The sequence below is a fragment of the Oncorhynchus masou genome, chromosome 15 (assembly GCF_036934945.1).
Source record: "Oncorhynchus masou masou isolate Uvic2021 chromosome 15, UVic_Omas_1.1, whole genome shotgun sequence".
Lineage (NCBI taxonomy): Eukaryota > Metazoa > Chordata > Actinopteri > Salmoniformes > Salmonidae > Oncorhynchus > Oncorhynchus masou.
The window spans coordinates 53,952,657-53,977,005 of NC_088226.1; the positions used below are offsets into that span (position 1 = coordinate 53,952,657).

General features: G+C 43.1%; 1 protein-coding gene across 6 annotated transcripts in view; it reads right to left on the reverse strand.

The window, feature by feature from the left end:
* Window positions 1-140: 140 nt before the first annotated feature.
* The window catches only part of LOC135556452 (casein kinase I-like), a 44,228-nt gene continuing 20,019 nt past the window's right edge, over window positions 141-24,349 (reverse strand). For 3 of the 6 annotated variants that reach the window (XM_064989672.1, XM_064989671.1, XM_064989676.1), the window contains 10 exons: window positions 18,440-18,509; window positions 10,931-11,079; window positions 10,448-10,682; window positions 8,866-8,951; window positions 6,216-6,300; window positions 5,949-6,097; window positions 5,603-5,683; window positions 4,487-4,594; window positions 3,329-3,435; window positions 141-3,047 (listed from right to left, as the gene is read on the reverse strand). In XM_064989672.1, coding sequence (XP_064845744.1) covers window positions 2,993-3,047; window positions 3,329-3,435; window positions 4,487-4,594; window positions 5,603-5,683; window positions 5,949-6,097; window positions 6,216-6,300; window positions 8,866-8,951; window positions 10,448-10,682; window positions 10,931-11,079; window positions 18,440-18,509 — 1,125 coding nt within the window. In that variant the 3' untranslated portion in view covers window positions 141-2,992. The remainder of the gene's footprint in view (window positions 3,048-3,328; window positions 3,436-4,486; window positions 4,595-5,602; window positions 5,684-5,948; window positions 6,098-6,215; window positions 6,301-8,865; window positions 8,952-10,447; window positions 10,683-10,930; window positions 11,080-18,439; window positions 18,510-24,349) is intronic. The other 3 variants (XM_064989673.1, XM_064989675.1, XM_064989674.1) reach the window with 3 other exon arrangements.

Genomic DNA, 24,349 nt, shown 5'->3' on the forward strand with positions numbered 1-24,349 from the left:
GCATCGCGATTACAATCAGTGATATTTTCATATTGAAAAAGTTTAGCATAATTTGAGTAAAGCATAGTGACAAATACTGCACCAGAGCTCACACCGCACAATCATAATGGAGATTTGCCCTGTTAAGAATCAGAATGACCATAAGTATAAAGCTTTTTGTATTGGTGAAATTCATATCCATTCTGTTGCATTGAATACTGTATCACTTGAATATTGTATCACCAGAGCACTCACAGTATAGCCAGGGGTTCAACTGGGAGGAAAGGAATTGGAAAAGAGTTCTACCAGCATGGTGGCAGACAGCAAATAGTGGGAATTATATAGATTTCTGATTTTAAAGTTATGGGAAAACAACCAAACTGGAAACAGTTCCACTACATGTTAAACCCCCAATGTAAAACTCATCTGTATTGCTATTTACAAGAGACTACTTATTTCCTTCATTTAACTCCATCACATTTTTAGCCCAATATGTTTCCCCTGCTCTTCTTAGTTTGAGACGTTTATAAAAATGTACATAGCTGCTATTGATATTTCCATTTTTTTAGCAACCCTACTACCCCAATGCCCTCATGTTAACATCTACAGGAAAAAAAACAGAAAAAAACAGAACATGTATGACTGACCTCATGACAACAATACATTCTGGGTCACATGGCATTGACTCATAAGCACAATGATGACACAAGCATATGGAATGCTATTTTAAAGGGCATAGCGATGTCTTTCGTAGAAGGGGATATTTACAGTATTACAATCAAGGGGGTTTGGGGGCTTCGCTTGTGAACTAATGTTTGAGACCACACACTGCAGCCATCTTTAATTTAAAATAAAATAAACTATTTGGGACCGCTGTACCTATTGTGTGTGTGTATATATATATAGATATATATATATATATATATATGACTTGAGACGACGGAGCATGTTGCTGTGGTCGAACACACATCTCATGTTAAGCCATGAAAATCATAGACCATTACAACGTTCAAGCAGATTCAAAACTACTGCAGCGAGGAACTTCAAAAGAAAAACAGTTTTGTATCCAATTCAAGTCTTGTGGCAACTTCAGTCAATTGATGGGAAAATCGCTTCATTTTCATCTTTAAACATAAACTTGATGTATTTGCATGCTGGCCCTAACTTTGATCAGCCACCACCAATGACTAGAATTGCTTAGCTCACAACGCACAAGCTTTCAAATATTTCCTATTTTTTTGTTGTCGAGTGCACCTAGAGAATTAAACTGTAAAGATCTTTTGATTGTCCTAGCAGAGGAGATGGACACGGTGGTTGTGAGACAGTAGGACATGTCTGAAAGACGATGCTTTCAGAGAGATACACGCACGCCCGCACACACAGTTAATGAGCAACATGTGGAACAGTTCAGATAAAATGTCATTGCAGGACACTTACTTGAGCTTTAAACATTTTACTTGGAAAGGCACAAACTATGATTTCCTGGTAAATTATTCTGATGTAGAAATAAAACTGAAAGATATCTTGTTTCATGTAAATTGACATTTCAGCCCTTACTCAGATATGCACTGAGTGTACAAAACATTATGTACACCTGCTCTTTCCATGACAAACTTACCAGGTGAATGCTATTATCCCTTATTAATGTCACTTGTTAAATCCACTTCAAATGAAAGGGAGGAGACAGGTTAAAGAAGGATTTTTAAGCCTTGAGAAAATTGAGACATGGATTGTGTGTGTGTGTGCCAGGGTGAATAGGTAAGACAAAATATTGAAATGCCTTTGAACAGGGTATTGTAGGTGGCAGGCGCACCAGTTGGTGGCAAAAACAGCAACACTGCTGGGTTTTTCACGCTCAACAGTTTCCCGTATGTATCAAGAATGGTCCGCCACCCAAAGGACATCCAGCCAAGTTGACACAACTGTGGGAAGCATTGGAGTCAACATGGGCCAGTATCCCTGTGCAACGCTTTCAACACCTTGTAGAGTCCATGCCCCGATGAATTGTGGCTGTTCTGATGGCAAAAGGAGGGGGGGAGGCACAACTCAATATTGGGGAGGTGTTCTTAATGGTTTGTACAGTCAGTGTTAGCCTTGTATAGGACTCTTCCTAGATAAGTCTTCAGTTGTTTTCCTGTTTGTTCATTTCAAACCTAGAATTCCATTGTACTTTCTTTTTGTTTCCAAAAGTGCAACAAGAAGAAGAGAGCTTAATATCAGTTCTCTCCATCTTCCACAGTACCTGAGGCCAGTGACTGTGCTACAAAGTCCACATTGACAGACATGAAAGCCAGAGAAGAAAAAAGAATACAAAATGAATTCCAGTACACTAAAACAAACATTTGTTTTCAACCCAGGGAGTTGACTTTGAAAACAACGGAGGATTAAATAAAAAAACTCAACAGCATAAACATCCTCCAATTCTGATTTAGATGAAGTGTTTCCTGTTGCGCTCAGTGATTCCAGAGTTATCATTAGTATAGTTCAGTCTTGCTTCTTACCTTGATCCCACAAATAAAGGACTATTTCTATGGAACAGACTTCTTTCCCTCGACTCATTGACATTTCCCTCAGATCAGTGGCTGTTGAACAGTAAATGCTATGTATGGAATCTAGAATACAACAACTGTTTCAAACAGTATCCATTCTTTCTATTCACGCCACGATATTCGCGTTTCTTTGTTACAGCTTTTAAACGTTCTCTCTTTATTATGCAGGTACTTTAACGGTTTTTTTCTTTTGGAAGCCAGTGTCTGTTGTGAAGCCCACAAAGTCTGTAGGACAACAGCATTGCTTTACACGCCTGTAGCAGAAGAGCGCTGAGAAAGATGGAGAAGAGCGAGAGGGAGAGAGAGGGAGAGAGAGAGAGAGAGAGAGAGAGAGGGAGAAAGAGAGAGAGCGAGGGAGAGAGAGAGATTGGGAAAGGGAGATAGGATGGGTGATCGGTGTGGTTGCTTCCATTTAAAACTTGAAAGTGAGCAGAATGTTTCAAGTTCCCGCCGAGGTCTTCTCTTCACTTGTGCCGCTGGAGAGTTTTCCTCTTTCTCATTTTGAAGAAACAGCAGCACCTGCAAGCAAGGACACACACTCATTTAGTTTCAAAAGGAAATTAATGTTGCATATCAAAAAATGCAATGTTTTAAAGCAACAAAAAAAAGAGGCTAAACTGAACATTAGAGGCCTTAAACATGTGGAACCTGTTAAATGTTTTGTTGCAACAGTATTTTGAAAGACTGGGTTCAGATATCTTTTGACAGTGTGTTACTGGCAACGACTGCCAGAGGTAGTGAGACCGAGCAGAGCATGGTGAGCCACTGCAGTCAACGCCAGGGGCAGACAGCTGTCTTACTTTGTATCATCAGCCACCTCCACCTCAGTGGGAGCAGTGATGGGAGCATTGGAGTGTCCCGCCGTCGGGTCGTCAGTGTTCAGCTCTCCATTCGTCGAGCTCATCACCTGTACAGGTGAAGACAAGGAATTCAGACAGGATGTCTGTGCATGACTAATTATCTGTCATTTATCCTTCATATGAAGTGAGAGATTGAGCATTAGCTTATGACTCTTACCTTTGACGACATTACATTGTAAAAGAGCTGTCAAGAAAGGCATTTCCCTGTACTTGTGCACGTGACATTTAAACTTAAAATGGATCTATTAGTTGGTAAAAAAAGAGGTCATTATTTCAAAGGATGCAATTCCCTTCCAAAACCCTAGATGGCACATTTGCTCTAAAAAATTATCTTCAAAACGCATCTTCAAAACTCATCTGAGACGGCAGACTGTACATCACATTAAGAGAGTCATAATTGCGCCATAAAGGACTCTAGATGTGAAATATCCACTTCCGAATTGTCATGTTTTCATGTGAAGGGTGTAGCTAACAGGCATCTCCTGAGATGCTGTTGCCCCTTCATCCCTTTAAAAGGTCGAGTCCGTTCTGAGACAGTGCATGCTCAATCAGATCCTATATCACACCCTTTTCCAGGGAGAGGGGAGGGGGGTTCCTGTCCTGATAATGGCTTCAACGGCCGCAGGGTTCCCGCCTGTGCTTCCCTCCCCTGTTATCAGCCTGGATGAGTGAAGCTGAGCAGGCAGACAGAGAAGGAGACAGAAAGACAGCAACACAGACAGACAGAAATACTGCGACACAGACAGCGACACAGACAGCGACACAGACAGACAGCGACACAGACAGACAGCGACACAGACAGACAGCGACACAGACAGACAGCGACACAGACAGACAGCGACACAGACAGACAGCGACACAGACAGCGAAAACAGACAGACAGCGAAAACAGACAGACAGCGAAAACAGACAGACAGCGAAAACAGACAGACAGCGAAAACAGACAGACAGCGAAACAGACAGACAGCGAAACAGACAGACAGCGAAACAGACAGACAGCGAAACAGACAGACAGCGAAACAGACAGACAGCGAAACAGACAGAGAAATCTGGAGTGGACAGACACAGCCATGCAGCACCATGCGCAGCAAGCAGTACCTGGACAGAGCCCCCCAGCCTTTCGGCCACAAGATGTGACCCCAGTGTCTCCGTATTGGTCATTGGAGACAGCTGACGCTGAGCCTCATCTCCTTTGGCCTCAGGCAACTGACAGGGGGCAGGGTGTATGGGGGGCGGGAGTCAAGAGGTGGGAGGTAATGTGGTGGTGGTGGTGGGAGAGTGGGATGGGGAAGTGAATGAACAAAAACAAAGAAACAAATGGAAATAAATACAGAAGGCAGGCTTGTTAAAACTATGTTAACAGAAGGAAAATAGAGCAAAACATAAAGCAGAGCCAACTGACTGATACAAGAGTAAAAACAGCCTTGATCGGAAAAAAACAAAGCATCTTGACTTCTATTCCAACATTATTTTTTCTATTGATCTGACTAAATTAGCTAATATTTGATCTGATTCTATTCCTGGTTTCTGCAACAACAACAAAAATCTAACTGTTTGTGCTATGCAACGTGTTGCATGTTTATGCTCATAAATGATGATATGTCCTACTCATGACATTGTTCTGGAGAGCCATAAATAAAGACCAGAAGTCCACAGCAATCAGAAAACCTTAGAGGAAAAGATTATGACTAATAAAGTTCAATTAATCATCGTGAATTGGCAAAAATGTAAACAATGTGTCATGTTGGTGACAGTGTGGTAGGACCAAGGCTGAAATAGCATGCTGATAGAACAAGGAAAAGAAAGCAATTTTGCCACACACTATGCAAACTGCTTTGTCATTGCTGATGTGAGCAATGCATTTTCAACTCATGCATGAAATAACTAGTTCTTCGGGAGGCAGGCTGAAGACACAACCGTCCAATGCTAAAACAGTTCCAACTTTCAAAGATGTTGCTACTCCATTTAATAACAATTATAATAAGTTCATCAGTTCCCCATCTTTCTTGCTCAATCGCCACAACAGAGTAAAGAGTAAATTGAAGAGGTTGGATTGGACAAAGGTGACATTGAAAGAAAGAAAAAAAGAAAAAAAAGAGGCCATATTGTTGAGGAAGCGGAGATTAAGATAGGAGGCTTGGCGGCTGCCTCTGAGACACGGGGAACTCGATTGACGAGGTGGGTGGATGTGGCGGGTGGCGGCGGCGAGCTCACCTGGTTTTTGGTCTGCTGCTGTGCTTTGTCTCTGCTGGGCTGAGCGGGCGTGTCACTGGGGATGGGGCCTACCGGTGTAGGCTATGGTGGGGGGACAAAATGACAGCATTTTGCCGAGGACATCAAAATAGTGGCTGAGAATACTTTACACTCACCACAAGCTGAAGATACTTATACATTATATAATAAAAAAGGCCCTTGAATCACTGAGAAGTGAGGGAAATCTCAATTTTGATCCATTTGTGATTATTTACAGAAAAAGACTAATGAAAGTGTGCAGATAAAGGGGTCAAGTGCTCCACTCAAAACGTTGAATAGGAAGAAAAAGCAAGTGATGGAGACTCACAAGTGGCTTGCCGACCCAGTCGTATTCATAATCAAAGACGTAGCCGTTCCTGTCAAACAATTCCGTGAAGAGTTTCCGTAAGTAGTCATAATCAGGTTTCTCAAAGAAGTCCAGCCTCCTCACGTAACGCAGATATGTGGCCATCTCTTCTGCAGCAAAGGACAAAGGCACACAATCATTTCATTTGCATAAACTGAACAAGATCTAGGCCTGAAGAGTTCTGAAGATTCCAATTAAAACCAATCGAACCAAAATGGCAGTACTGACCAGGGAAGCTTTCACAAAGCACTTCAATTGGGGTAGCTCGCTTGGTATCTCCAATCTTCTGATACCTCTCCTTCAACGTGTCCGCCTGGAATCAACAGACAGTGCAACAATTATCCTCCCATGTGTTTAGCTTTAATTACCACAAAGCACAGTAGAGTTGAAAAACTACAGCTTTGCAGAATGCACATTATAACAGCCAAATTTGGGGCAATACACAGCTGGAGGCAGCATGACTGAATGGGCATAATGTTCACATGTAGAATATTTAAGGTGTCTTAGTTTGCCTCCACATGCATATCCTCTCTTAAGTACACATTCTTATTCATAATAACTGCCTACCAAGAGGCAAAAGGCCTCCTGCGGGGACGGGGGCTGGGATTAAAATTAAAAATGTAGGACAAAACACACATCATGACAAGAGAGACACCACAACACTACCTGCATGGCAGCAACACATGGCAACACGGTAGCAACATAACATGGAAGCAGCACAAACATTGTTAGGCACAGACATCACAAAGGGCAAGAAGGTAGAGACAACAATATATTACACGGAGCAGCCACAACTGTCAGTAGGAGTGTCCATGATTGAGTCTTTGAATGCAGAGATGGAGATAAAACTGTCCAGTTTGAGTGTTTTTTGCAGCTCGTTCCAGTCGCTAGCTGCAGTGAACTTAAAAGAGGAGCAACCCAGGGATGTATGTGCTTTGGGGTCCTTTAACAGAGGGTTGCAGTAGGTATCTCAGATAGGTGGGAGTGAGGCCTAAGAGGGTTTTAGAAATAAGCCTCAACCAGTGGGTCTTGCGTCAAGTATACAGAGATGACCAGTTTACATGGGAGTATAGAGTGTAGTGATGTGTCCTATAAGGAGCGTTGGATATGAAGCTGTACACACCCCTTGACTTTTTCCACATTTTGTTGTGTTACAGCCTGATGGGAAAAAAAAAGAAACTTGAAGAACCCTTTGAGCATGGTGAAGTTCTGGGGTCCTACGGCAGGGTAGCCTAGTGGTTAGAGCACCGAAAGGTTGCAAGTTCGAATGCCCGAGCTGACAAGGTACAAATCTGTCGTTCTGCCTAGGAACAGTTAACCTACTGTTCCTAGGCCGTCATTGAAAATAAGAATTTGTTCTTAACTGACTTTCCTAGTAAAATAAAGGTAAAATAAAATTAATTACACTTTAGATGGTGTATCAAGAGAGGAAGGAATCCGCTCTGGGATTTCACTATGAGGCCAATGGTGACTTTAAAATAGTTACAGTGTTTGATGGCTGTGAGAGGAGAAAACTGAGGATGGATCAACAACATTATAGTTACTCCACAAAACTAACCTAATTGACAGAGTCAAAAGAAAGACGCCTGTACAGAATAAAATATTCCAAAACATGAATCCCGTTTGCAATAAAGCACTAAAGTAAAACAGCAAAACATGCCTCCCGTTTGCAATAAAGCACTAAAGTAAAACAGCAAAACATGCCTCCCGTTTGCAATAAAGCACTAAAGTAAAACAGCAAAACATTTTCCTAAGAAATTTACTTTATGTCCTGAATACAAAGCATTATATTCGGGTCAAATCCAACACATCACTGAGTACCACTTCATATTTTTAAGCATTGTGGTGGCTGCATCATGTTATAGGTATGCTTGTCATCGGAAAGAACTAGGGAGTTTATGGTAAAAAGAAACAGAATAGAGCTAACCACACACAAAATATTAGAGGAAAACCCAGCTTAATCTGCTTTCCAACAGACACTGGGAGACAAATTCAACTTTCAGCAGGACAATAACCTAAAACACAAGGCCAAAAATACACTGGAGTTGCTTACCAAGACTACATTTAATGTTCCCGAGTGGCCTAGTTACATTCTTTTTAAACTTAAAATCGCCTTGAAAATCTATGGCAAGACTTGAAAATGGCTGTCGAGCAACAACTTAACAGAGCTTGAAGAATTCTAAAAAGAAGCATGTGCAAATATTGTACAATCCATGCGTGGAAAACTCTAAAGAGACTTACCCAGAAAGATTCACAGCTGTAATCGCTGCCAAAAGGTGATTCTAACATGTATTGACTCAGGGGGTATAATACCCATCTAATAAAGATATATTAGTGCTTTATTTTTCATAAATGTTTTACAAATGTTCAAATTTTTCTTCCACTACAGAGTATTTTTTGTAGATCGTTGACAGAAAAGGACAATTAAATCCATTTGAATCCCACTTTGTAACACAACAAAATCTGGAAAAAGAAAAGGTTTCTGAAGGCACTGTATATACTGCCATGCAGGTCCTCTTCCTGACACTCGCCTGGGTGGAGAGGACCTCACAGGGGAAAATGTGGAAGTGACTTATGTTATAATAGGATGACATTTAAATCTCAGGAAGTGAAAATCCTTTCAGTGTATGGTTACAAAAGCACTATTGACATGGCATTTTTCCTAAGCATGTTTTCCTCTTCCATAAAGGGAAATGTAAAAAAATGTTCAACTTCATACCCATCTCAAGCACCACCTCAGCATCAACATGTGAAAATAATACATTCCTATATTTTGTAGATTTACAGAAATAGAGGAACATCTGTTTTCAATGACATCGGTTATTTAGCAGCAGGGTGAATGTGCCTGAAGTCATGTAGATATCATGAAACTACATACCTTCAGGCCTTGCCAGGGAAGACTGCCTCGCAGGAAGTACATGAACATGTGACCCAGAGCCTCCAGGTCATCCCGCCTGCTTTGCTCTGGAGGAGAGGAGAAGAAGAGTTCATTAATGACACACGCAGAAACAGCACACACACAAGAAAAACTATAACCTGTCAATTATCCACCCTGTCAACTATATACACTGCTCAAAAAAATAAAGGGAACACTTAAACAACACAATGTAACTCCAAGTCAATCACACTTCTGTGAAATCAAACTGTCCACTTAGGAAGCAACACTGATTGACAATAAATTTCACCTGCTGTTGTGCAAATGGAATAGACAACAGGTGGAAATTATAGGCAATTAGCAAGACATCCCCAATAAAGGAATGGTTCTGCAGGTAATAACTACAGACCACTTCTCAGTTCCTATGCTTCCTGGCTGATGTTTTGGTCACTTTTGAATGCTGGCGGTGCTTTCACTCTAGTGGTAGCATGAGACGGAGTCTACAACCCACACAAGTGGCTCAGGTAGTGCAGCTCATCCAGGATGGCACATCAATGCGAGCTGTGGCAAGAAGGTTTGCTGTGTCTGTCAGCGTAGTGTCCAAAGCATGGAGGTGCTACCAGGAGACAGGCCAGTACATCAACAGACGTGAGGAGGCCGTAGGAGGGCAACAACCCAGCAGCAGGACCGCTACCTCCACCTTTGTGCAAGGAGGAGCAGGAGGAGCACTGCCAGAGCCCTGCAAAATGACCTCCAGCAGGCCACAAATGTGCATGTGTCATGTGGCTGGAGTGTGTCAGCAGTTCCTGCAAGAGGAAGGCATTGATGCTATGGACTGGCCCGCCCGTTCCCCAGACCTGAATCCAATTGAGCACATCTGGGACATCATGTCTAGCTCCATCCACCAACGCCACGTTGCACCACAGACTGTCCAGGAGTTGGCGGATGCTTTAGTCCAGGTCTGGGAGGAGATCCCTCAGGAGACCATCCGCCACCTCATCAGGAGCATGCCCATGCGTTGTAGGGATGTCATACAGGCACATGGAGGCCACACACACTACTGAGCCTCATTTTGACTTGTTTTAAGGACATTACATCAAAGTTGGATCAGCCTGTAGTGTGGTTTTCCACTTTAATTTTGAGTGTGACTCCAAATCCAGACCTCCATGGGTTGATAAATTTGATTTCCATTGATAATTTGTGTGATTTTGTTGTCAGCACATTCAACTATGTAAAGAAAAAAGTATTTGATAAAAATATTTAATTCAATCAGATCTAGGATGTGTTATTTTAGTGTTCCCTTTATTTTTTTGAGCAGTGTATGATACCGTTAGGCTTAAGTCCTAATGTGAAAATCTCAAATCCAATCGATGAATGCAAGATCCACATGGAAGTAATGATGTACAGATATGCGTACAGTTCTCAAGTTAGGATGTGGCCCTTCCTGAACATAACGGAGAACTTGACAAATCAACAGCCCAGGACAAATTTACAGGATTAGGAAAGAAAAGGTATATCTTTAGGGTTTAAAAAACAGCTTATTTCCAATAACACAGCAGCAGGTGTGATCATTATAATTTCTCACCTTTCCCCAGGTGTGTGTTGATGCTCATGTAGCGTGCCGTTCCCGTAAGGCTCTTGTGCTCCCGGTACGGGATGTGTTTTTTGGTCTCAGGGTCGATGTATTCTTTGGCCAGCCCGAAGTCGATAATGTGGATTGTGTGCTGCCTCTTGCTGCCCGGCCGCCCCACCAAAAAGTTCTCTGGCTTGACGTCTCTGTATATCAAGCTTTTTGTGTGGACAAATTCCATCCGCGTTATCTGGGAGGCAGAACACAGAGCATTTAGACAAGACAGGATCTCAAAACTCTTTCAAGACACTTTTCCAAATGCTGTAAACCTCTGGAGAGCCACAGCGATAGGAATAGAGATGTCTGACATTGTAGTGACCCCATCATTCACTATTAATTATGTGGCTGATATACTGTGAATATTCACTGAAAGTAGTCTTATAAGCTCTGGGTTGGGCACCAGTAGGACACTCAAGTAAACAACTATTACATTCTTACCAGCTGTATGGCTATCATGAGGACGGTCTTGAGGGAGAAGGTGCGGTCACAGAGATCAAACAGGTCTTCCAGGCTGGGCCCCAGCAGCTCCAGCACCATGGCATTGTACTTCCCACATGGCCCAAAGTAGTACACCTGAGGAATACCCTCTGCAACAAAAAGACAGGCAAGGACACATGTTATATATGAATGGGACCACACAACCTACAGGGAGCATGCTAGCATCCTAAAGGTTTTAAAAAAGGCTTTCATTACTAACCATCTGTTTTAGTATCATACGAGCAACAGATATTTCAAAAGCATTAGGCCCCAGCTAAAGAAGTTTGAGGCAGAGGATGGCATGAAAGGTCGTAGTTAAAGGAAGGCATTGGGGCTGATTTGCTGACATGAATAAGCCTAAAGGCATGTTGATACAGTGCATTCGGAAAGTATTCAGACCCCTTGACTTCTTCCACATTATGTTACAGCCTTATTCTAAAATTGATTAAATGTTCTTTTTTCATTACTCCATAATGACAAAGCAAATACTCGTTTCTAGAAATTTTTGCAAATGTATAAAAAAAAAACTGAAATATCACATTTACATAAGTAAATCAGACCTTTACAGCACCTTTCGAAGCGATTACATCCTTGAGTCTTCTTGGGTATGACGCTACAAGCTTGACACCTGTATTTGGGGGGTTTCTCCCATTGTTCATTGCAGATCCTCTCAAGATCTGTCATGTTGGATGGAGATGTTTGATCGGGTTCAAGTCCGGGCTCTGGCTGCGCCATTCAAGGACATTCAAAGACATGTCCCGAAGCCACTCCTGCGTTGTCTTGGCTGTGTGCTTAGGGTTGTTGAGGTGTTGGAAGGTGAACCTTCACACCAGTCTGAGGTCCTGAGCGCTCTGGAGCAGGTTTTCATCAAGGAACTCTCTGTACTTTACTCCATTCATTTTTTCCTCGATCCTGACGAGTCTCCCAGTTCCTGCCGCTGAAAAACATCCCCAAAGCATGACGCTGCTACCACCATGCTTCACCGTAGGGATGGTGCCAGGTTTAATCGAGACATGACACTTGGCATTCAGGCCAAAAAGTTCAATCTTGGTTTCATCAGACCATAGAATCTTGTTCCTCATGGTCTGAAAGTCCTTTAGGTGCCTTTAAGCAAACTCCAAGCTGGCTGTCATGTGCCTTTTTACTGAGGAGTGGCTTCCATCTGGCCACTCTACCATAAAGGTCTGATTGGTGGAGTGCTGCAGAGATGGTTGTCTTTCTGGAAAGTTCTCCCATCTCCACAGAGGACCTCCGGAGCTCTGTCAGAGTGACCATCGGGTTATTGGTGGCCCTTCTCCTCCAATTACTCAGTTTGGCCAGGCGACCAGCTCTAGGAAGAGTCTTGGTGGTTCCAAACTTCTTCCATTTAAGAATGATGGAGGCCACTGTGTTCTTTGGGACCTTCAATGCTGCAGAAATGTTTTGACACAATCCTGTCTCGGAGATCTACAGTCAATTCCTTAGACCTCATGGCTTGGTTTTTGCTCTGACATGAACTGTCAACTGTGGGACCTTATAGAGACAGGCGTGGGTGTGTGCCTTTACAAATAATGTCCAATCAATTGAATTTACCACACGTGGACTCCATGTTGTAGAAACATCTCAAGGATGATCAATGGAAACAAGATGCACCCAAGCTCAATTTCAGGAGAGGGGGGGGGTTAATATATATTTGCAAAAATGTCTAAAAACCTGTTTTTGCTTTGTCCTTATGGGGTATTGTGTGTAGATTGATGAGGATTTTTTTTTTATCCATTTTTGAATAAGACTGTAACATAACAAAATGTGGAAAAAGGGAAGGGGTCTGAATACTTTCCGAATGCACTGTATACTGTAGAGCAGCCTACGTGTGTGTGTGGGAAGTCAACACGGGCGCTATGGCAACCATGACAGCCCAGGAGGCAGTTTCGATCAGAACAACAAGATGGCTAAACAAAACAAACTTGTCAATGTTGATGATGCATAGTGCTGGCAAAACATTTTTTGCCAACACACCCTGTCATGTGGTCTCATGTGTGACCTGGGAGGAATTTAGGAGTTTATCATCACAGTAAAATGCCCTTCTGAAGAGGAGACTTCTAGTTGAACAGTGACTCTGTTCCCTATGCGGTATAGAACAAAGGGTAATGGCCAATTATGACCCCCATGGCCTTCTGGTCCAGCCTCCAAGGTCACATACAGTTCCAGGTTATGCCTCACCAGTCCAGACCAGTACCCGACACCAGGGACCTTCATTCCATTCCTTGGCCAGCAGTTGTGCCAAAGTGACTGCATGCTCATTTCCCGGGAGGCGGCCTCCGATCCCACCAGAGAGAGGAGCGGTATGGCAGCTTTAGTAGTACTGCAGGCTGGCCTTTGGGGTGTGTGAGTGTGGGGGGGGATGGGATGGGGACGGGGGTGACTAGAGCAGAATTTACCTGATCACCCCTCACGTCACTCCCACAGAGAAGCAATGCAGATCTCACACAGCCACACAACTGTCCTGGGCCTCTTTAGACAGCAGAATTTGCCTGGCAATAATGGCGATGATGGATAAGGCGGAAGCGACAAGCGATCAACCAGGAAGCTGACTCATCAAAGCCCGCCCACATCTGGAGTGAGGGCAATCAGCCCTGCCAATGCACGAACCAACAGGAAAGTGCCTATTCTATAACAACCCGTCTCCCAACTAGAGAGATGTTAAACACAGCAAGGACAACTGCTGAGGAAAAGATTTACCTGACATGGAATAGGCCTAGAACAAAATGACCATTTCAGAGAAACCATTCGAAAAGAGAATGATTTTATTCTTTACAAAAGCTAGACCTAATCATGTGGATGTGTTATTCCAGTGTGAAAATAACCCAGGCCAATCATGCCTGTTATAAAAGCACTTATGCAAGGAACGAGTGGTTTTCTAGAAGCCATTCTTTATTGTGATTCATGACAGATATACAGTGGGGCAAAAAAGTATTTAGTCAGCCACCAATTATGCAAGTTCTCCCACTTAAAAAGATGAGAGGCCTGTAATTTTCATCATAGGTACACTTCAACTATGACAGACAAAATGAAAGAAAAAAATCCAGAAAATCACATTGTAGGATTTTTTATGAATTTATTTGCAAATTATGGTGGAAAATAAGTATTTGGTCACCTACAAACAAGCAAGATTTGCCTCTCACAGACCTGTAACTTCTTCTTTAAGAGGCTCCTCTGTCCTCCACTCATTACCTGTATTCATGGCACCTGTTTGAACTTGTTATCAGTATAAAAGACACCTGTCCACAACCTCAAACAGTCACACTCCAAACTCCACTATCGCCAAGACCAAATAGTTGTCAAAGGACACCAGAAACAAAATTGTAGACCTGCACCAGGCTGGGAAGACTGAATCTGCAATAGGTAAGCAGCTTGGTTTGAAGAAATCAACTGTGGGAGCTATTATTAGGAAATGGAAGACATACAAGACCACTGATAATCTCCCTCGATCTGGGGCTCCGCGCAAGATCGCACCCCCGGGGGTCAAAATGATCACAAGAAGCAAAAATCCCAGAACCACACGGGGGGACCTAGTGAATGACCTGCAGAGAGCTGGGACCAAAGTAACAAAGCCTACCATCAGTAACACAATATGCCACCAGGGACTCAAATCCTGCAGTGCCAGACGTGTCCCCCTGCTTAAGCCAGTACATGTCCAGGCCCATATGAAGTTTGGGCAAACTCTCGGCAGGGGCGGCAGGGTAGCCTAGCGGTTAGAGCGTTGGACTAGTAACCGGAAGTTTGCACGTTCAAACCCCCAAGCTGACAAGGTACAAATCTGTCGTTCTGCCCTTGAACAGGCAGTTAACCCACTGTTCCTAGGCCGTCATTGAAAATAAGAATTTGTTCTTAACTGACTTGCCTAGTTAAATAAAGGTAAAATTAAAATAAAAAATGTATAAAAAATTGGATGATTGGGAGAATGCCATATGGTCAGATGAAACCAAAATATAACTTTTTGGTAAAAACTCAACTCGTCGTGTTTGGAGGACAAAGAATGCTGAGTTGCATCCAAAGAACACCATACCTACTGTGAAGCATGGGGGTGGAAACATCATGCTTTGAGGCTGTTTTTCTGCAAAGGGACAAGGACGACTGATCCGTGTAAAGGAAAGAATGAATGGGGCCATGTATCGTGAGATTTTGAGTGAAAACCTCCTTCCATCAGCAAGGGCATTGAAGATGAAACGTGGTTGGGTCTTTCAGCATGACAATGATCCCAAACACACCGCCCGGGCAACGAAGGAGTGGCTTCGTAAGAAGCATTTCAAGGTCCTGGAGTGGCCTAGCCAGTCTCCAGATCTCAACCCCATAGAAAATCTTTGGAGAGAGTTGAAAGTCCGTGTTGCCCAGCAACATTCCCAAAACATCACTGCTCTCGAGGAGATCTGCATGGAGGAATGGGACAAAATACCAGCAACACTGTGTGAAAACCTTGTGAAGACTTACAGAAAATGTTTGACCTCTGTCATTGCCAACAAAGGGTATATAACAAAGTATTTAGATAAACTTTTGTTATTGGCCAAATACTTATTTTCCACCATAATTTGCAAATAAATTCATAAAAAAATCCTACAATGTGATTTCTGGATTTTGTTTCTTCTCATTTTGTCTGTCATAGTTGAAGTGTACCTATGAAGAAAATTACAGGCCTCTCATCTTTTTAAGTGGGAGAACTTGCACAATTGGTGGCTGACTAAATACTTTTTTGCCCCACTGTAATTGTCTGCTCTCCTGTCCGTTATAACACCACAAAGCTTCAACGTCTATTCTGCTGCCTCCCAGTGCCATTCTGTGCACCGCTCATAACCCACTCTCTCCAAACACGAGTGAAACGTGCCGTGAACAAACCAGTGTATTGTCTCAGACAGGGGCCCCTCTCAGTCTGAGCACTGTGGCAGACAACATCACCCTACAACAGGGCTTCCCAAACTCTGTGCTTGGGACCCCAGGGGGTGCATGTTTTGGTTTTCGCACTAGCACTACACAGCTAATTTAAATAATCAACTAATCATCAAACTTTGATAATTTGAATCAACTATGTAGTGTTAAGGCAAAAAAAATTAGGAAACGCTGCCCTACAATGAAATGTCAAAGTTTAGGCCAAGCCCGACAGGGAGGCAGTCTCTATTAAACATTTAGAATGCTGAATGCATCAGGGAGAGAAGAGGAGGTGCTGATTCCATTAGGCCGAGTGGGCGATGCTGTGGAGATGTAGCCAGGCTGAAACGTGATCGTCCGGCCAGCCTGCCTCTCCTGCAGAGAGCCTGTGTGACTCAGTGTTAGATCATGTTGTTATCCATCACCAGGCAGGCAGTACATCAAATATCCAGACTGCTCTGGACTGGATGAACAGGGTGGACCACAGAACATCACTGCAACCTCACACTCAAAATGGCACTGATTTATCACTCCCAAGATACCAGTGCAGTAGGCATGGCAGAAGGACACACACGCAGACGGCCATCTGACCGAAAGTCTCACAATGATTTTAAGCAAAGCCTTGATGGTTCACTAAATATTCACACGTACTCATATCAGTGAAATGTTAATCATCTCATAAGGAGACAGGTCTCGTACACTGCTTTCAAAAGAGAAGACCATCCAGGCGTATCCGTACTGTGAGCTCAGTCAACCAGTCATCCAGTTCAATTATTGATAGCGACATAAAAAGTGGATGATGTCTCACTTCCGACGCACCATGCTCAGTGGTGAATGGTGGAGTTGGGGCGTGGCCAGGCTAGACCAGCTAGTGTGTGTAACTGAACATGTTGTTCTCGTGTTTGGGTTCTTTCCAGGGCAAGAGAGAATTAACACTAGATAAGCTCTTCAGCTTTAAGCACCATGTAGAGCTGACATTGCAAAGACCAGGACTTGACCCTTATGTTGCCACATTCATATTGTAAAAACAACTACATGCCTGTATCCATCTGTACCATAGGGTTTACAGAAGGCTCAGCAGAAGCAAGTGGCTTGAAGAAGACTTTCACAATTCCTCACGTACATTTTTGAATGAATGTAGCCACCAGTTGGAGGAACACTTCCCTCTATTCTATAATGTGGGGGAAGCTGAAGCACCATAATCTGTGGTTCCATCTATAGCTCAGCCTATGAGATTGTAGCAGGCCTCTGGTGGTCCCTCTGCCACAGTGGCCGGGGGAGGAGAGGGGAGTGGAAGTCAGGATGTGTTTAACGCACCAGTGCAAACGCCAGAGGGGCTGCTGCCTGAACTCGTCCAATCGTTTGGCCCAAGGGGTGGGGATAAAGACTCACTATCCAATGAACAGACCAGGATCAACAAGCAACTTTGAGTGACTCTGTTCCCAAATAGGCGTACGGCAGCTAAATACTAGTGTGCTGTAGTGCTGCCTGGGATTGGAAATACAACTTCTGGCCCAGTCAGACAGATCACACGAAGGAGAGCTGACAGAGAGAGATAGGCCAGATCTTTCCCTTTACATCATGGGAGAGTTTCCCTGGGCTTTCTTCTCCAGGCAGGCCGGAGACAGTGCTGAGACCAGACATAGAAGCAGAAATACTCTAATAATGGCCCTACTGCACGGAGACGGCCATCTATAAATAGACTAGCCTAGGACACCCCTAATGCCCTGCACTCCAACTTCCTATTAACACAGTGGAGCTGCTGCCCTGGCACAGGCACAGACAGACAGCTGGCAGGTGATCAGCTCACTACGAGAGAAAAAGAGAGAGACACTTGTGACAGAGAAGATCACTGGGCGCAGTGACATGCACTCTCTATAACACAAGTGTGTGTTTGTGTGTGTGTTCTGCCTTCCACTCCAGTGAACAAATGGGTGCAGTCAGGCTTTGCCCAAGCTGTTCATCCTTTTCCTTTAAAAAGGCTAAAAGGATCAACGACCAGTGTCCTCAGTCAGTCAGGGTAGGCCTAATTAGAATACAAACATTCAGCTTACCCCTTACCTGCGCTCAAATACAATACAATCTATTTACGTACCGTAAATATTCACTTTCTAGACAGATCAGATGCTCATAAAAAGTGACTAACTAATGATGAAAAGTATCACCTTTGGACTGCTGTTTTTTTTTTAGCCAATGTCAGAGATTATCAATGAAAAATGAAGCTGCAAGGTTCTAGTGAGAGGATGAAAAACGAAGGCTGGCCGAGCTGTACTGTGGGCTGTTCCAAGTCCCTGTCCCTCCCCACCATCTGATCTCACTGCCCCACCTCTCGCTTCTGAAGCCAAGTGGCCACATCAAAGGGTTGGAGGCACAGCACAGCCCCATGGACCACAGCACAGAGTGAGCACACAGCCATGTTGGGCCTGCGCCTGCTAGGGATCAACCAACGACAGGGGGCAGAGCCATCACATCTTCGAGCTACAGCTACATCCAGCTGATTCTACTAGCTAACGCAGTGTTATTAACACAGTAATAGATAAAGTATCAACAACAACAGTTTTATGTGCTTACCTGAACTTCCCAACTGTTTATAAAATCTATATTCCAAATGAAGCTGTGGCGCACGGGACTTTATTGGTTCCTGAAAAAGAAGAAAAAGAGAAACCAATTAAAAAAACAATTAAAATGGCAATTAAACATTCTATAGGTGGATCATTACAGCAATAAAGACTGTATGATGGCAAAAGGTTGAAAAATAATTATATAATGTACGTAAAGAGTATAGGAACTTCTGGGAAATTCCAAGACGCAGCTTGGCGATGCATTTATGTTTACTATAACATTTATAAGATACCTAAGACTTAAACACTGTATAGAGCTAAGAACCTAAAACTCAATCATCGGCTTAACACAGCATCCTTCCTCTTCTATGACACAAGCCAGAGCATTATATTAACTAAACTTAGTTAGCGAGATTTTGAAATGCACGTTTGAAGTCTGGGATTTAGCCATTTTCCATGATTGGATGGAGAGCGTTCTGTACTGTCAGCTAAAGCACACTCATACTCCCGGTCTTGTTCTCTCCCCTGCCATAATAGCAGGTTAAGCTGGTTTGTGACTGCCGAACACACGGCCAGAGATACAGAGGGCCACGTTTCAATCAGCTGCTCATCACATTACAGGAATAACTATAGGGCTGGGAGACATCAGATGTATTACAATGTATGTTTTTGCACAGTATTTAGAACGCCTGTATCGTAGATTAATTTTTGTTCGGTTTTTATGAGCGTTTATGTCCACTTGTTGTCTTTTTTGTCTCGTCTCGTTCACACCTTCTGTGCTGTGCACCTTCCCATTTACACCAGAGATCTGTATATAATGACGAGATACTCATGTCTCCGCCCTAACAATGGGAGTCGTTGTCCCGAGGGGGGGGAGAGAGACAAGCTTAGGTTCAAAATAAGCACATAGAAATGCAGTGGGCTTATTTTGGCGAGAGTACAACCTCTCGCGTCGCCTCTTTCCCCCAAGCCCCTCCCACTACCACTCAAAGATGAGAGATCACTTCTTCCTCACTGACAAATGGTTTCAATTCACTATTTGCATTTGAGGTTTTTATTTTACTGTACTAGACAAGTTAACCTTTTGAACCATAGCCTGTTTATGTTTGTTGTATTTGGGACGACATTTTAGAGGCCTCCCTATCTTGGAGGTGAAGAGAAGTCTTAGCATTTCTCTATGTAGCGGAGAGAAACTTGAGAGTAAAAGAAACTCCTCAAATCCTGAGCAGAGCAGACACTACCAAAACAGAAGTACCAATGAAAACTAATTCTGAAAAATGTATGCTCAGTTCGTTGCGCACACATTACAGTCCCACATATCGCTACCAGCATTTTAGTCAAACCAAGATTGTTATACTAGCTGTTTAGTCTGTGTTTTATAAATTTGCAACAACCAGCTTCATGAGGTAGTCACCTCATTTGTAGCAGCAGGGAAGCCTAGTGGTTAGAGCGTTGGGCTAGTAACCGAAAGGTTGCAAGTTGAAATACCCGAGCTGACAAGGTACAAATCTGTCGTTCTGCCCCTGAACAAGGCACTTAACCCACTGTTCCTAGGCCGTTATTGAAAATAAGAATGTGTTCTTAACTGACTTGCCTAGTTAAATAAAGGTAATATAAAAAATGTCTTTCCTTCTTTGTGTTTGAGGCAATCAGTTGTGCTGTGACAAGGTAGGGGTGGTATACAGAAGATACTCTATATTATGGCAAGAACAGCTCAAATAAGCGAAGAGGAACAACAGTCCATCCTTACTTTAGGACATGAAGGTCAGTCAATATGAAACATTTCAAGAACTTTGAAGGTTTCTTCAAGTGCAGTCGCAAAAACCATCAAGCGCTATGATGAAACTGGCTCTCATGAGGACCACCAGGAAAGGAAGACCCAGTTTTACCTCTGATGCAGAAGATAAGTTCATTACAGTTACCAACGACAGAATTTGCAACCCAAATAAAATTAATTCTTCAGAGTTCAAGTAACTGACACATCTGAATATCAACTGTACAGAGGAGACTGTGTGAATTAAGCCTTCATGGTCGAATTGCTGCAAAGAAACCACTACTAAAGGACACCAATAAGAAGAAGAGACTTGCTTTAGCCAAAAAACACAAGCAATGGACATTAGACCAGTGAAAATTTGTCCTTTGGTCTGATGAGTCCAAATTGGAGATTTTTGGTTCCAAACGCCATGTCTTTGTGAGATGCAGAGTAGGTGAACGGATCTCCGCATGTGTATTTCCCACTGTAAAGCATTGAGGAGGTGGTGTTATGGTGTAGGGGTGCTTTGCTGGTGACACTGTCTGTGATTTAGAATTCAAGGCACAAAACCAGCATGGCAGCAAAACCAGCATTCTGCAGCAATACGTCATCCCATCTGGTTTGGGTTTAGTGGGACTATCATTTGTTTTTCAACCGGACAATGATCCAACACACCTCCAGGCTGTGTAAGGAATATTTTAACCAAGGAGAGTGATGAATGCTGCATCAAATGACCTGGCATCCACAATCCCCCTACCTCAACCCAATTGAGATGGTTTGGGATGAGTCTGAAAAGCAGCCAACAAGTGCTCAGCATATGTGGGAACTCCTTCAAGACTGTTGGAAAAGCATTCCAGGTGAAGCTGGTTGAGAGAATGCTAATAGTGTGCAAAGCTGTCATCAAGGCAAAGGGTAGCTATTTGAAGAATCTCAAATATAAAATATATTTTGATTTGTGTAACACTTTTTTGGTTATTTGTGTTATTTCATAGTGTTGTCTTCACTATTATTCTACAATGTAGAAAATAGTCAAAATAAAGAAAAACTCTTGAATGAGTAGGTGTCCTAAAACCTTTGACCGGTAGTGTATAACGTGAATTGCCCATAAATTTGAAAAAAAAGAAAAAAAAAGAGAAGTTTTAGACCATGTCGCCCAGCCCTAAACCCTGCCATCAGTCCAGACTACACGTCAGACACTCAGGCCAGCACCAGACTACTCAACACCTCTCATCCACTCAGCACCAGCTTACTCCCAGACAAACACCTATCAGGGTGGCGATGCATATCAATAGTCTAAAGCACATCTCCTCTCCTTCCTCCAAACTGAGTAGAAAGAATAAATGCAAATTCTCTGTTGGCCTCTGGCATACTGCTTCGCTTCCACCTATCCTGTTTTCAGATTAGTCCGAACATTGTGCACATCCAGAGAGGAAGAGGCAAAGCGAGAGGATTTACTCCACCCAAAATCTGTCCCTGTGAGATAAGCCCTTTTTTGTATGGAGGTCTATGAGAGTGCCTCGAATTACACAAGGCTTAATGGATTGACTAGAAGTTTCGTAACGTGGCCTCCCGAGTGGCGCAGCACTCTAAGAAACTGCATTGCAGTGCTAGAGGCGACACTACAGACCCGGGTCCGATCCCGGCCTGTATCACAACCGGCCGTGATAGGGCGGCGCACAATTGTCCCAGCGCAGTCCGGGTTAGGGGAGGGTCTGGCCGGGGAGGGAGTTTACTTGGCTCATCGCGCTCTAGCGACTCCTTGTGGCGGGCCAGGTGTCTGCAGGCTGACCTCAGGCGTCAGTTGAATGGTGTTTCCTCTGACACTGGTGTGCCTGGCTTCCAGGTTAAGCGGGCGGGTGTTAAGAAGCACGGTTTGGAGGGCCATGTTTTGGAGGACGCATGACTCAACCTTCCCCTCATAGTGGGGAGTTGTTTCATTGCTGCAAGATCGAAATTTGGGAGATGGGGGTAAAATACAAAATATATATATATAATATATATATATAATATAATATATATAATATATATATATATATATGTTTATATATATATATATATGTTTTGTAATGTTAAGGCTGTTACAAATATACTAATTTACTAACACGTTGCAACTTTGAGAAAAACAACTTAGTTGTGCCTGTTGTTCACACACGTATTTGCCCTCATTGGCTAGAATGGTCCCACCTGATCTCGCCTGCCTTCAATTATTGAGGACATGCATTTCCATTGTTAGAGCGGTCACTCGGCTATGTTGTTAATATCATCTTTAGCATATCTCATCCATCTTAAGTGGAAATTTGAGGAGAGACAGAGACTGGTTGAGTGAAGCTGAACTGGACATGACTGAGCAGGGAGGAAGGCCAGGGCGAGGCACTGTCTGTGACATCATTAGAGGAAAGCTCAGCCTCTCTACTAGGGAGGGGAATGTGGGAACAATATGTAAATAAAAAACAGATGGCACAAAACCACAGGACCCTCTAAAATGCTTACAGTGGAAAATGGAGGCTTATGACGACTTTACCTGCTTAGATTCAGACTCATCCCTGCAGATAACTGTGCAAATAACCAAACCAACCCAGGAAATAATATCTACAGCACCTGTAGGTAACTTCCCTGGTTAAAGGGTTCATTAACTTCCTTTTCATTGCCTCTCCAAAATTAGTGACCCTCTCGATGCCCAATCACCACACCCAGTCTTTTAAAAGAAAACACTGGAATAAAGTGCTTATGCACCAACATTCAGAACCTGAAGCATTTAAGGGTGTCCCTACAGCTCTTTTCTTCAGGAAATTAGCAGGCCAAAAGCAGATTGTGTAACGTAAGGTTACCGCTTATTCTCCATAAATCTAATAACCTAATAAAATTACGCTCTTGTGCTTGTAAAGACTAATGCATAGGCTGCCTTATGGATAATGCACTTAAATTAAACAAATGTATTCTTCCTCAAAATGTCCTCTGGACTAGACACAGGTGTCTGTTAAAAATGGGTTGTGGGTGGGGTAGAAGGGTGCTTCAGACCCTTTCAGACAATATTTGTGAACAGATTTCCATATCGTCATTCCTTTCCCGTACCATACTGTGGTATACAGTATTACCAGTAGTGCACACAAGGGGCGCCATTTCGTTCTAAACATATATTTTTAATGATGCTAAGAAATTGCTGGCATATTCCGATAGCAGACCCCTAGATAAATACTAAAAACCCAAGCGAACATAAAACAAAATCAGAGATAGTCAACCCAGCTCAAGTTATACAACTATCTCAAAAGGCTACTCACACTTGATCCAGGAGGGGATTGATTGTCTCTGCTGTAACCAAGAAGATTGATTTTGCAAACCAAATGCATAACTGGAGCCCTGAGCTAAAGAAAATGTATTTGACACTTAGATAATTAACTTATAGTTAAGATATTTAGCTCAGCAGTGAATTTTAAGTGTAACTTAATCACCTCATGCTACTCAACAGTGGACGTCACATCACAAAACGTATCCCATGTGCTCTGAGAAGATAAACAGCTCATCTACAAATAGGCTAACTAGTAACAATGAATCTTTTTGTCAATATCCGTTTCATGAATTGTGATTTTTTTTAACATTATAGTATAGCAGATATTTTGTTTTGTGTGTGTTTTACAAATGTTGGAGTGTGACGAGGCAGTGCTGGTGTCCAGGGCAGCTGACCTGCAGGGCTAAAGGGTACTTCAGTGTCAGACCTGCTGCTGCAGCCTCTCTCCTCCTCAGCTGCCACCGCCACACCGCTCTCCAACAAAAGGACTAACTAAAAATGATCAGCCAATTAGTTTCACAGCCAAGCCTGAAGTAGCCTAGTAGTTGGCGTAAGGGAGATATAATTTCCCTGTCAAGCTTGCCCTATTAGCATGTTAATTCCAAGAAAGATGCTTTAGGCTCGTCAACTTCTTGTTATGTCATAAATCTCATGATCAATGGCAGGTTTTAATTTGAACCATTGTGTTCCTGAGCTCGCCTGAACACTGTGCTACCAACGGAGCTCTGGGTGGATTACGTTTGCAGCTGATCATCAAGCTCCATCACAGCTGACAGACAGAGAGAGAGAGAGAGAGAGAGAGAGAGAGAGAGAGAGAGAGATCAGACGAGGCCTGTACCGCCCCGCCAAACGACGCGCCTTCCTGGGCACAAAGGACAATA